The sequence below is a fragment of the Carassius gibelio genome, chromosome A25, assembly GCF_023724105.1.
Source record: "Carassius gibelio isolate Cgi1373 ecotype wild population from Czech Republic chromosome A25, carGib1.2-hapl.c, whole genome shotgun sequence".
Classification (NCBI taxonomy): domain Eukaryota; kingdom Metazoa; phylum Chordata; class Actinopteri; order Cypriniformes; family Cyprinidae; genus Carassius; species Carassius gibelio.
The window spans coordinates 15,236,897-15,247,867 of record NC_068395.1 but is presented as its reverse complement, the minus strand read 5'-3'; the positions used below and the strand labels follow the sequence as shown (position 1 = coordinate 15,247,867).

General features: G+C 39.4%; 2 protein-coding genes and 1 gene segment (V, D, J or C); 2 read left to right on the top strand and 1 right to left on the bottom strand.

Annotated features, from left to right (window-relative positions):
• The first annotated feature begins 1,378 nt into the window (after positions 1-1,378).
• LOC127947168 (immunoglobulin lambda constant 7-like) overlaps positions 1,379-10,971 on the top strand; it is a 67,810-nt gene continuing 58,217 nt past the window's right edge. The window contains exon 1 of the C gene segment in view: positions 1,379-1,557.
• LOC127947152 (uncharacterized) lies at positions 7,665-9,438 on the top strand. The gene is made up of 8 exons (XM_052544154.1): positions 7,665-7,888; positions 8,064-8,134; positions 8,205-8,384; positions 8,559-8,617; positions 8,698-8,772; positions 8,846-8,908; positions 8,991-9,143; positions 9,373-9,438. The coding sequence occupies exons 1-8, from the start codon at positions 7,671-7,673 to the stop codon at positions 9,385-9,387; spliced, it is 834 nt and encodes a 277-aa protein (XP_052400114.1). The 5' UTR covers positions 7,665-7,670; the 3' UTR covers positions 9,388-9,438.
• LOC127947155 (putative nuclease HARBI1) lies at positions 9,341-10,898 on the bottom strand. The gene is made up of 3 exons (XM_052544159.1): positions 10,043-10,898; positions 9,866-9,977; positions 9,341-9,792 (listed from the first exon to the last, which is right to left on the bottom strand). Exons 1-3 carry the CDS (start codon positions 10,202-10,204, stop codon positions 9,416-9,418), a joined length of 651 nt encoding a protein of 216 aa, XP_052400119.1. The 5' UTR covers positions 10,205-10,898; the 3' UTR covers positions 9,341-9,415.

Sequence of the window (10,971 nt, the reverse complement as noted above, 5' to 3'; positions counted from 1 at the left end):
GCACTACAGTACAGGGTCCAGTTTAATAACAAAGGGTCCATGTGTCAGACACTTCACTATCTTGAGGCCACGAGTTAGCTTATCTTGAGGCCACGAGTTAGCTTATCTTGAGGCCACGAGTTAGCTTATCTTGAGGCCACGAGTTAGCTTATCTTGAGGCCACGAGTTAACTTATCTTGAGGCCACGAGTTAGCTTATCTTGAGGCCACGAGTTAGCTTATCTTGAGGCCACGACTTAGCTTATCTTGAGGCCACGACTTAGCTTATCTTGAGGCCACGACTTAGCTTATCTTGAGGCCACGAGTTAGCTTATCTTGAGGCCACGAGTTAGCTTATCTTGAGGCCACGAGTTAGTATCTTGAGGCCACGAGTTAGCTTATCTTGAGGCCACGAGTTAGTATCTTGAGGCCACGAGTTAGTATCTTGAGGCCACGAGTTAACTTATCTTGAGGCCACGAGTTAGTTTTTTTTTTTTTTTTTTGACAAAGTGGTTCCAGAAGGGCTCCGTAGATAATAGATGTGTTATCAAGAATAAGTGAATAGTATTCAGCTGCGTTTAGATTAAAAGAGTAAAAGTCCATTGTGGTCTTTTTAATGTTGAATCAGTGTTGTGTCTTTTTTTTTCAAACTAAATATGGAGTTTGTGTTCACTCGAGTGGAATAGAGGTTTTTGTACGAGTGTTTCATTAGATTGTATCACTGTGGTGGACTTTCGGTGGAGGAACTAAACTGGTGCTCGGTAAGTCTGGATCTTTTAAATCTCCACTAAAAACATACAATTATGATTTTATAAAATGTTTAAAAAAATTAAAACAACAAAATCTGTATTTTTGTAATAATATTAATAAAATAGTTTCACACTAAAAATTCTTTTAAAAATATTGTAGATATAATCACAAGAGATCTGGCATTAAAATATAAATTTTGCCACTTTCTGTAAATCAATCAATGATTCTGAATCTCTTTTGCTTATAATTTAGTGCACATTTATTTATTTATTTATTATCACACAATCTCTGTTTAAATTGAGTAACATTTTGAGTTAAATATCTCACCTAACTAAAATGTAAAGAATATTTAGGGATATAAAAAGTACTGGAATTAAAGCTGGTAAATATCTTATCATGTTACTTTATATTTATAAGGTTTTATGGGAATGTGTGTAGCAATTGTGTAGATTATATATCAGCTCATTTAATATGTTGATTTGGTTGTTTTCTAATCTAATCAGTAATATACTTTACACTTGATCTGAGCTGCAGTCATAAAATGTAAGCTTGAAATCGAGTTAAAATTTTAGACATGTATAACAAAAGAAAATATAAGAGTGGAAAATATAATGTAAAATTGAAAAATCTTTATGTCAGGATACAAAAATACAGCAATTAAAGCAGTCAGTGTCTTTGTAAGTTTGTTTCATTTCTGATGTTTGATTTAAATGTATATAGTGATTGTGTAGTTTGTATATTGTGTATATATCAGCTGCAGTGATGTTGAATAAGATGAATGATGAGATTGTTGTGATTTTTACTGCATCTCACACGTCTGCTGCTGAAAGTCATGTTGAAATGATGTGAATGCTGCAGGGCAGAAGAGTGCTGGAGCTGCAGTGTGTTTTCTCTGTGTTTGTGAATGTGTTGTGTTTGTCTCCTGCAGCTGGTCCCACAGTGAAGCCCTCAGTGTCTCTGCTGCCGCCCTCTTCTCTGCAGATCTCTGGAGACTCAGCCGCACTGCTCTGTCTGCTCAGCTCTTACTCTCCACAGGGGGCGCTGGTGAGCTGGACACTGGACGGCTCAGAGGTCACCGAGGGGGTTGTGACCAGCGCAGAGAGCGAGCAGGACGGCCGCTACAGCCGCAGTAGTGTCCTGACCCTCAGCAAAGCACGCTGGGAAGAGGGAGAGCTGTACGTCTGCAGAGTAACACATGATGGAGCTCCTCATGAGGCCTCGTTCCACAAGAGTCGCTGTTAGTCGCTCGCAGTGCTGATGTTTCTCCAGTGAGCGCTGCTCTCTCCTGAAGATGAGTGTATCTGAATGTCCTGTGTCAGGCAGGATTCACATGAGTCTAGTGCTGCAGCTGTAGTCATTTACAACTCAATACTGAAAGAGAGCTCTAGTGTCAAAGCACTGGCTGATCTTTCAATCTGCTGTGTTTGCTGCAACATTCAATAAAGCTTCTCAACAAACTCCATTTGTGTCAGACAACATCATTCAACTAACAGATGAAGATGCATGTAGTGTCTGTCCAGGTGTTTTTCAGAAGCTCGATCAGTAGCAGTGAATCTAGTCAAATAAAGCTCTTGGGGTTGAACATGGTCTCTGGAGACAGAGCTGCTCTATTCTGAGAGGATCACAATCACTCCACACTCACAATGTAAATGAGATTTTCAGTCCACACTCCCAGTGTCTCTGTTTGATTGGTTACATGATCTGAACTGAAACAGACCAGTTTCACTTCTGCTGTAGTCTAGCAGCCCAGGTGAAAAGGAAATGTATTTAAATTGTGCTTTTTTTTGGATGTACTTATATTTAAATCATGCCATATTGAATGCATATTAAATATATTATTTTGAAACAATAAATATATCAAGCATATTTCAACTTTATATTATTTGCTATATTTTTTTTATATATTAAATTGTGCTAAATTGGAAGCACTTCAATTATATTTAGTGCAATTTAAGTGTATTTCTTTACAATTCATTAAAAAAAAAAAAAAAATCCTGTTGTTAAATAAATAAATAAATACTTGAACAAATAATCCACGTCCAGGCACTCAAAGTAAAAAGTGTTCATTCTAAGACAGGACTACTTTTTAAAAGGACACCAACGTGTGTGTCAGCCCAAGCAGGCCTTCACTGGGGTGTGTGACAACAGAGCAGGGGTGTCAAACTCAATTCCTGGAGGGTCGGAGCCCTGCAAAGTTTAGATTCAACCTTAATTAAACACACCTGATCCAACTAACCAAGTCCTTCAGGCTTATTACATAAAATTAGATGTATCTTTATTGTCACTGCACATGTAAGGTACAAGTCAACGAAATGCAGTTAGCATCTAACCAGAAGTGCAATAAGCAGTAAGTATAGAATATACAGTGTCTACAATATGTACAATAACTATACAGATAAGTATTATGGACATAATTTACAGATATTAAATACTATCAGCATGATATACAGATAGGTGTACTATTAACATACTATGCAGATGGATTATGTAAAAGTGTTTGTACACTATAGGCAGAACTATGGACATCATTTACACTATTGCAATGGACAGTGAAGTGCATAGAAAAAAAATAGTAGGCAAATGGATTACTCAGTGTTTCTAGATAAACAGACAGTAGTGCAAGTAATAACAAGGTTACTGTGTTTTGTTTGTTGTAAATGAATAAATCAGTTCGATGTAGTGGTGGATAGGGGGAGGAGTCTGTGTGTGTGTGTGTGTGTGTGGGGGGGGGGGGGGGGGGGGTCAGAGGGCAGAGTTTAGCAAGGAGACAGTTGTAGGGAAAAAAACTGTTCCTGAATCTTGTGGTCCTTGTCCGGAGGCTCCTAAAGCGCCTCCCGGAGGGCAGGAGGTTAAACAGTCTATGGTCAAGGTTAGAGGAGTCCTTAAGAATGCTGCAAGATCGATGTAGACAGCGTTTTCTCTGGATGTCCTTAATAGCAGGAAGTGATGTCCCTCTGCAGTGCCTTGCGGAGCAGTTCCCTATACCAGACTGTGATACAACTGGTCAGGATGCTCTCGACCTTACAACGCTAAAAGTTCACCAAGAGGGCTGAAGACAGCTGGTTCTTCTTCAGTGTCCTAAGGAAGAAGAGGCGCTGGTGAGCCTTCTTGTGCAGGCTGGAGGTATTTGTAGTCCAGAACAGGTCCTCCGAGATGGTGGTTCCCTGGAATCTGAAGCTGGAAACATGTTCAACAACCATCCCGTTAATGTGGATGGGGTCATGCGTGCTTCCTTTCTTCTTCCTGAAGTCCACAATGAGCTCCTTTGTCTTACTGGTGTTAAGGAGCAGGTAATTGTCAGTGCACCATGTGGCCAGGTGCTGTACCTCTTCTCTGTAGACAGTCTCATCGTTGTTACTGATGAGGCCAATCACTGTGGTGTCATCTGCAAACTTAATGATGGAGTTGGATCCATGCACAGGCTTGCAGTCGTGGGTGTAAAGTTGTAAAGGAATGGGCTCAGCACACAGCCCTGTGGTATGCCTCACAGATAGGCTTATTGGGAGCTGGTGCAGACGAGGCTTTAATGAACATGGCCTTACAGTACACCTCTCGCCAGCTCTTATCCCTGAAGTGGAATTACTATCTGTCGGGGGACACATATGACCGCTGTGGCAGGGCTGGACTACTCACTACTGGACTACCCAAGCAGTATATTCATCGGAGCACAGGATGAAGCTACATCTCTTCCTCGTCATCCTCCATCCCAGTTTTGAACTGCCGACGAAGGACTACAAGACTGTCATCCTCCGGGGCTGATCTTACCAACTTTTCTGCTCTGCCCTATGAGTGGCAGTTCTGTGATGTGGTGTCTACAAGCACTTTAAAAGTCGCGTTATTGAACGCGCGCTCTGTGAACAACAAAGCTCTATTACTGGCGGATTTTATTATCAACAAGAAGCTGGACTTGTTTTTCATCATGGAAACATGGCACAAACAGGACAATGGTTTTCTTTTTAATCAGCTGACTCCAGTGGGCTTTGGACTCATTGACGTTTCACGAACTACAGGTAGAGGTGGTGGTATTATAGTTCTTTACAAACTGCAATACAAGATTCAGCCTGTGTCCCTTCCCCTTTTTAAAACTTTTGAATGTCTTGTTTTAAATGTGTCTGATACTCACTCTGCTCTCCATTCTGCCATGGTCACTATCTACCGACCTCCTAAACTGAATAAGGACTTTCTGTCTGAGTTTGCTGATCTTCTTTCTATATTGTCTGTCAGATTTAAGAGAATTTTGATTCTGGGTGATTTTAACTTGCATGTAGATCAGAAAGCCTGTCTCTTGGCCAAAGATTTTCTATCACTCTTGGACTGTTTTAATTTTTCTCAGTTTGTAAATGTCCCCACTCACTGTAAAGGACATACGTTAGATTTAATTATTGCAAATGACTCATCTCTTTCTAATCTCTCTGTTTTGGATGCTGGACTTTCTGATCATCTAGCTATCTTTTTTAATATTGAGACATTTCATTCTAGTAGAGAGACTTCACAAATTGTTTCTTTCCATAAAAGGCAATCAATTGATCATGTTGCCTTTGCAAACTCGATTGTCTCTTCTTTAGTTGGCATGTCTTCTGCTCCTCTTGAGGATAAAATCTCAGCATTCAATAATGTCCTCATAGCCAACTTGGACATCTTTGCACCCATAAAAACACGTAATGTTTCATTTGCACAGTCAGCCCCATGGTATAATGGTGACTTGCGTAGACAGAAGGCTGTGTGTCGGAAATTAGATCGAAAATGGCATCACTCTGGTTTAAATGTGTTCCACCAGGCATGGAAAGATTGCTTGTCAAACTACAGAGTAGCCATTGAAACTGCAAGATCTGCCTATTTCTCAAACATTATTGATAATAATCAAAGCAATCCCAGGAAGCTCTTTCATACAATTAACAGTCTGCTTAAAGCAGATGGGGTCAGTTCTCTGACTTTATCTGACGGGCTGTGTAATGAGTTTCTCAAATCTTTCAGTGAAAAAATTAACAATATTCGCACAAATATCCATTCTTTGCAGTCTGCAGATCTAGCAGTTAATACTCCTAGGTTCTCTGTCATTCCTTTATCCAAATTCACTTTATTACAACCTGAGATGCTCTGCAACCAGGTTTCTGGTATGAAAGCTACCACTTGCATATTTGATCCCATGCCTGGTAGCCTGTTTAAATGCTGTTTTGGTCCTTTATGTCCCTCAGTTCTTGCTATAATAAATGACTCTTTATCAACTGGGGAGCTGCCAGCAGCACTTAAAACTGCTGCGGTTACTCCCGTTTTAAAAAAGCAAAATTCTGATTTGAAAAATCTGTCAAATTATCGTCCAATATCAAATCTATAATTTCTGTCTAAAATCTTGGAGGGTGTGGTTGCAGCTCAATTAAACAAACACTTAATTGAAAATAAACTATTTGAGCCACATCAATCAGGATTTAGAAAATTACACAGCACTGAGACTGCATTGCTGAAAGTCGCTAAAGACTTACTAATTGCCTCCGACTCCAGCTCCACGTCCATTCTCATTCTCTTGGATCTCAGTTCAGCCTTCGATACTATTGACCATGCCCTACTACTTAATCGCCTCGAACATGTATTTAGCTTGTCAGAGACTGTTCTTGACTGGTTCAAGTCCTATTTGTTTATGGGTGGTTATAGTTCCAAGGTTGGTTCTGTTCATACGGGTGTTCCACAAGGGTCAGTCTTGGGTCCTCTACTCTTAAGTATCTACATCTTTCCACTTGGTCAATTATTACAATCTTTCAACCTTAACTATCACTTTTATGCTGATGATACACAGATTTATATCCATACTAGACCGGGTCAGCAAGTGAACTTTGGGCATCTTTTTAACTGTATTGCTGAGATAAAGGTTTGGATGTCCAATAATTTTCTATCTCTAAACGGCTCAAAAAGAGAAGTCATGCTCCTTGGATCTTCACATCAACTGCGAAAGGTTGGGTCTCCTACTCTGTCTGTTGATGGTGTTGCACTGGAGTTTAAGTCCAAATGAAAAAATTTGGGTGTCATATTTGACGCCACGCTGTCATTTGAGCCTTTTGTCCAGAATACAGTTAAGACATCATTTTATCACCTCAGAAATATAGCCCGGCTACGTCCTATGTTATCCTTTTCGGTAGCTGAAAAGTTGATTAACTCTTTTCGCGCATTGACTACTGCAATGGTCTTCTAGCTGGGATATCTAAATCATCACTGGATAAATTGCAATATCTTCAAAATTCAGCTGCAAGAGTACTTTCTGGGGTCATGGACAGGGACCATATAACTCCGGTCTTGGAGTCCCTGCACTGGCTACCTGTTAGGTACCATATTGATTTTAAAATCCTTATGCTGGCCTATAATTCTCTAAACAATCTGGCACCCGAGTATTTAACTGACTTATTAATCCCCTACACCACGTCGCAATCTGCGCTCCTCTCAGAGGTGGTCTTTTGGTTGTTCCAAAGACACGGCTTCATTCGTGGGGTGACCGAGCATTTTCTGTCTATGCTCCTAAGCTCTGGAATTCTCTCCTGGCTGACATCAGGGAAGCAAATTCATTAGTGACTTTTAAATATCTTCTTAAAACATTTTATTTTAGGATTGCTTTTACATGAACTTGATTTTATGCGTTTATTTTCTTGTACTTACATTGTGTTTATTCATTTGCTGTTATGCTTGTCTGTAAAGTGCTTTGAGAAAGCTGCTTTTAAAGGTGCTATACAAAATAAATATATTATTATTATTATTATTATTATTATTATTATGCCGCTGGTCTCCAGGGGGGTATTCCAGAAAGCTTGGTTAACTTACCATTTGATAAACTATAACCTCTGGGTTGATTTACCCCAAACAGGCATACCATGAGTATGTTGGTTCCAAAACACCTGAGAAGAGTTAGCTTAATCAACCTCTGACTGGTTACCCAGAGTTAATGCACGTGCACGGTGCATGTATAAAGACATTTTCAATGGATCGCCGATTTCACGAGTCACCATGGAAACTCAAAGCGAAAAAAAGAGAGCCGCGTATTTCACAGAGGCGGAGTTGGAAGTTTTAATGCATGCTTATGAGGAGTTTAAGCCAATAATATTAAAAAGAAGCAATACAGCTGCATCGGCTAAAGCAAGAGAGTTGGCTTGGCAAAAAATAACGGACAGAGTAAATGCGTGAGTGTATTAAATTACAAATTTGGTATTGGCTCCCGTTTTATTGAAATGCAAAATAATGAAGTATGACTTATACATACTTTTGAATATGTTAAATCACTATGAAAGCATTTACTTTTCCTGCCATTTTATTTCTTTAGCTTGAAATAATAATGTATATTTCTTATTTAATAAGGTGTAATCCTTCTGGAGCCACAAGAACTTTAAGCCAAGTCAAAATGAAACACAAAAACATTCTGCAAAAAGGTAATATTTGATTACACAATTACTGAACTATTATTATAACAGGATTTAGTATATTCATTCTGTCATGCAGCTAACAGAAAAAAGACTGAAGCCCGTCTAACTGGCGGGGGGCCACCACCACCTCCCCTCACCCCATCTGAGGAGCTGGCTCTGTCCCTTAATAAAGGGCGACCAGTGGTTGCTGGCATTCCAGGGGGCAGTTCATCACACATACTATGCACCACAAGTGATGGTGAAAAAAGGGTGAAATGTAAGTTTACCTCTATGATTTGTTTTCATTTTTTATCCTGATAAATTACTATCTCTGTCACTTAAAGGCTTTTTGAACCAGATTAATTTATGTAGGCTTATTTTATTTAACTGCATATGATGTATTATTTTCTTTGATAATATTGAGAATTTAACGGGTTGTGTGTTCTTATAGATACTGATGGACGGATTGTATTATTGGACTCTCCAGAAAGAACACAGTCTGTCACAGTTGTAAGTGATTTGTTGTCAGGTACTTTTAGGTTTTTTTTTTTTTTTGCCAAATAATGTATACTTGAATATTTGTCTTGTAGGATGAAGATGATGATGACGATGAAGAGACCACATCTGCTGTGACAGAAGTGGACAATGCTGGTAGATCCACTGAGGTATGATGCATACCATTATGATGTATGGCCCCTTTTTGCATTAGAGTAACAAACTGTCATTGTCCTTTCATAGTACATACCTAGGGATTTGCCCACAGATGAGGGTCCTTCAGCCTCAGCACACAATCTAAGCAGGGTAAGAATTTGTGTCCATGTGTCCATATTTTAATTTTATTGTCTGACCAAACAATCTCATTTATTACATTTTTCCACCTTAGTTGCCAGCAAAGGAGCTGTATAAGGTCCATCTTCAAAAACAAATAAGAAAAAGTGACATGGAGATGGACCTTATACAGCTTCAAATGGAAGAGAAAAGGCTCCTCATTAAAAAAGCAGCACTTGAAATAGAATTACTTGAGAATCGCCTTAAGGTGAGAACTTGTCTGAATATTAATCTGTTGCATGTTAAAAGTGGTCTGTCTGTCTCTATCTATCTATCTATCTATCTATCTATCTATCTATCTATCTATCTATCTATCTATCTATCTAGCTATCTATCTAGCTATCTATCTATCTGTATGTATGTATGTATGTATGTATGTGTAAAGCAATATAAAAAAAAAAAACATTTTAATGAATTTTACTTTTATTGTTTTTCAGGAAATGAAGAAATAAACTGCCTGGCAGACCAGTGCAAAAAAAACTAATAAAAGTAATTTTGACAAATCCTGTCTCTCAAAAGTCTTCCGTCTCTGTTGGCCTCTAAAATCTGTCGGTGTTCCTCTGGGCCATCTTCCTCAATACAAGGAGGGTGGCTCTCTCCTCTTATAGTGGCAATATTGTGAAGCACAACACAAGCCACAATAATGTCGCATGCCCTCTCTGGACTAACCCGGAGCCCACGCAGACACTGAAACCGAGATTTGAGGATCCCTATAGTCATCTCCACCTTGGCCCGTGTTCGGCTGTGAGCCAGGTTAAACCGTGTCTGTGGTCCAGGCTCAGGTTCAGGGTAGGGTGTCATTAAATAGGGCAGACAAGGGTATCCTCTGTCCCCCAGCAAGTAACCATTGTACTGTCCTGTAATGATTGAAGTGTACAACACAAATATAGTAAAAACGAAAAAACAAAAATTGTATAAAGCAAATCATACCCTGCTGAAATGTCTGGCATAATGATGACTCGCGGAAAATTCTGGCATCATGCACAGATCCTGGCCATTTTGCCTCGACATTGGTGATGATTTGGGTTGCCTCACATATTACCTATAGTTAGTGGAAAAAGTAATGACTTTGATGATTTTAAGAAGGGGAAAAAATTAAGTTGTTACCTGCACATTGATACTATGAATAGATTTCCTATTAACATAGTCTCCCTCATTTATTGATGGAGCTTTAATAGGAATGTGAGTGCCATCAATGCACCCAATTACATTTGGAAACCCTGAAACAGAAAGTTTTGGAAGTATGAAGTGTGTGCATAAGGAATACATGTATAGATATTAATAATATGACTAAATATTAAATATGCGTCATATATTTTACTACAAAGGACAAACCTGCCACTCTGTGGAATTCGTCTTTAATAACAAGCAGAGGTTTATGGCCAGGGAACTGTACAAACGTGGGTAACAACTGTTTAAGTGCCAGACACACTGTACGAACGGCTCTACACACAGTTGCCTTTCCCACATGCTCTGAATCGCCCACACTGTACAAAAAATGGGCAGACGCAAAAAACCTAAGTGCTATGCACAGAATGTTTTCTGTGCTAAGCGCAGAGCCGCGGTTTGTCACATTTGCGATATGCGGTTTTAAAAGACGTGTTAAATAAACTAATGAATCTTTTGAAAAACGATAACGCTCTTTTAAATATTCATTAGGGTAAGCAAACACATCAATACGCGGTCTTATAACCCTCTCCCGATGAAAAAAACCTCGTATAATTTGTGCTTCAACGTCCACAGGATCCTCGTCAAAAGGGCACGCCATGCTCACCAACCTTCTGAAACGAAGTTACACTGAAACATAACCTGCTCTCGAGCAGGTTATCTTCAGAGAGTCAGTTGCTATGGTTACATACATACCCAGAAAGTTACCTCTGTTTTTGGAACCGAACGTTGAGGTTATCCACGAACTTACCCTTAAACATACCCAGGTATGTCACATAACCTGCTTTTTGGAATACCCCCCAGGTCTCCAAGTTTTGTGGTCAGCATGGAGGGAATGATGGTGTTAAATGCTGAACTGAAGTCAACAA

Bases quoted from the DNA above. Each gene is read 5' to 3' on its own strand.
- LOC127947152 (XM_052544154.1), top strand. From the start codon at position 7,671: ATGTATAAAGACATTTTCAATGGATCGCCGATTTCACGAGTCACCATG. The intron at 8,135-8,204 runs GTAATATTTGAT...TCTGTCATGCAG, and splicing joins CAAAAACATTCTGCAAAAAG to CTAACAGAAAAAAGACTGAA. The intron at 8,773-8,845 runs GTATGATGCATA...GTCCTTTCATAG, and splicing joins ATGCTGGTAGATCCACTGAG to TACATACCTAGGGATTTGCC.
- LOC127947155 (XM_052544159.1), bottom strand. From the start codon at position 10,204: ATGTATTCCTTATGCACACACTTCATACTTCCAAAACTTTCTGTTTCA. The intron at 9,978-10,042 runs GTAACAACTTAA...CACTAACTATAG, and splicing joins TTCATAGTATCAATGTGCAG to GTAATATGTGAGGCAACCCA. The intron at 9,793-9,865 runs GTATGATTTGCT...CAATCATTACAG, and splicing joins ATGCCAGACATTTCAGCAGG to GACAGTACAATGGTTACTTG.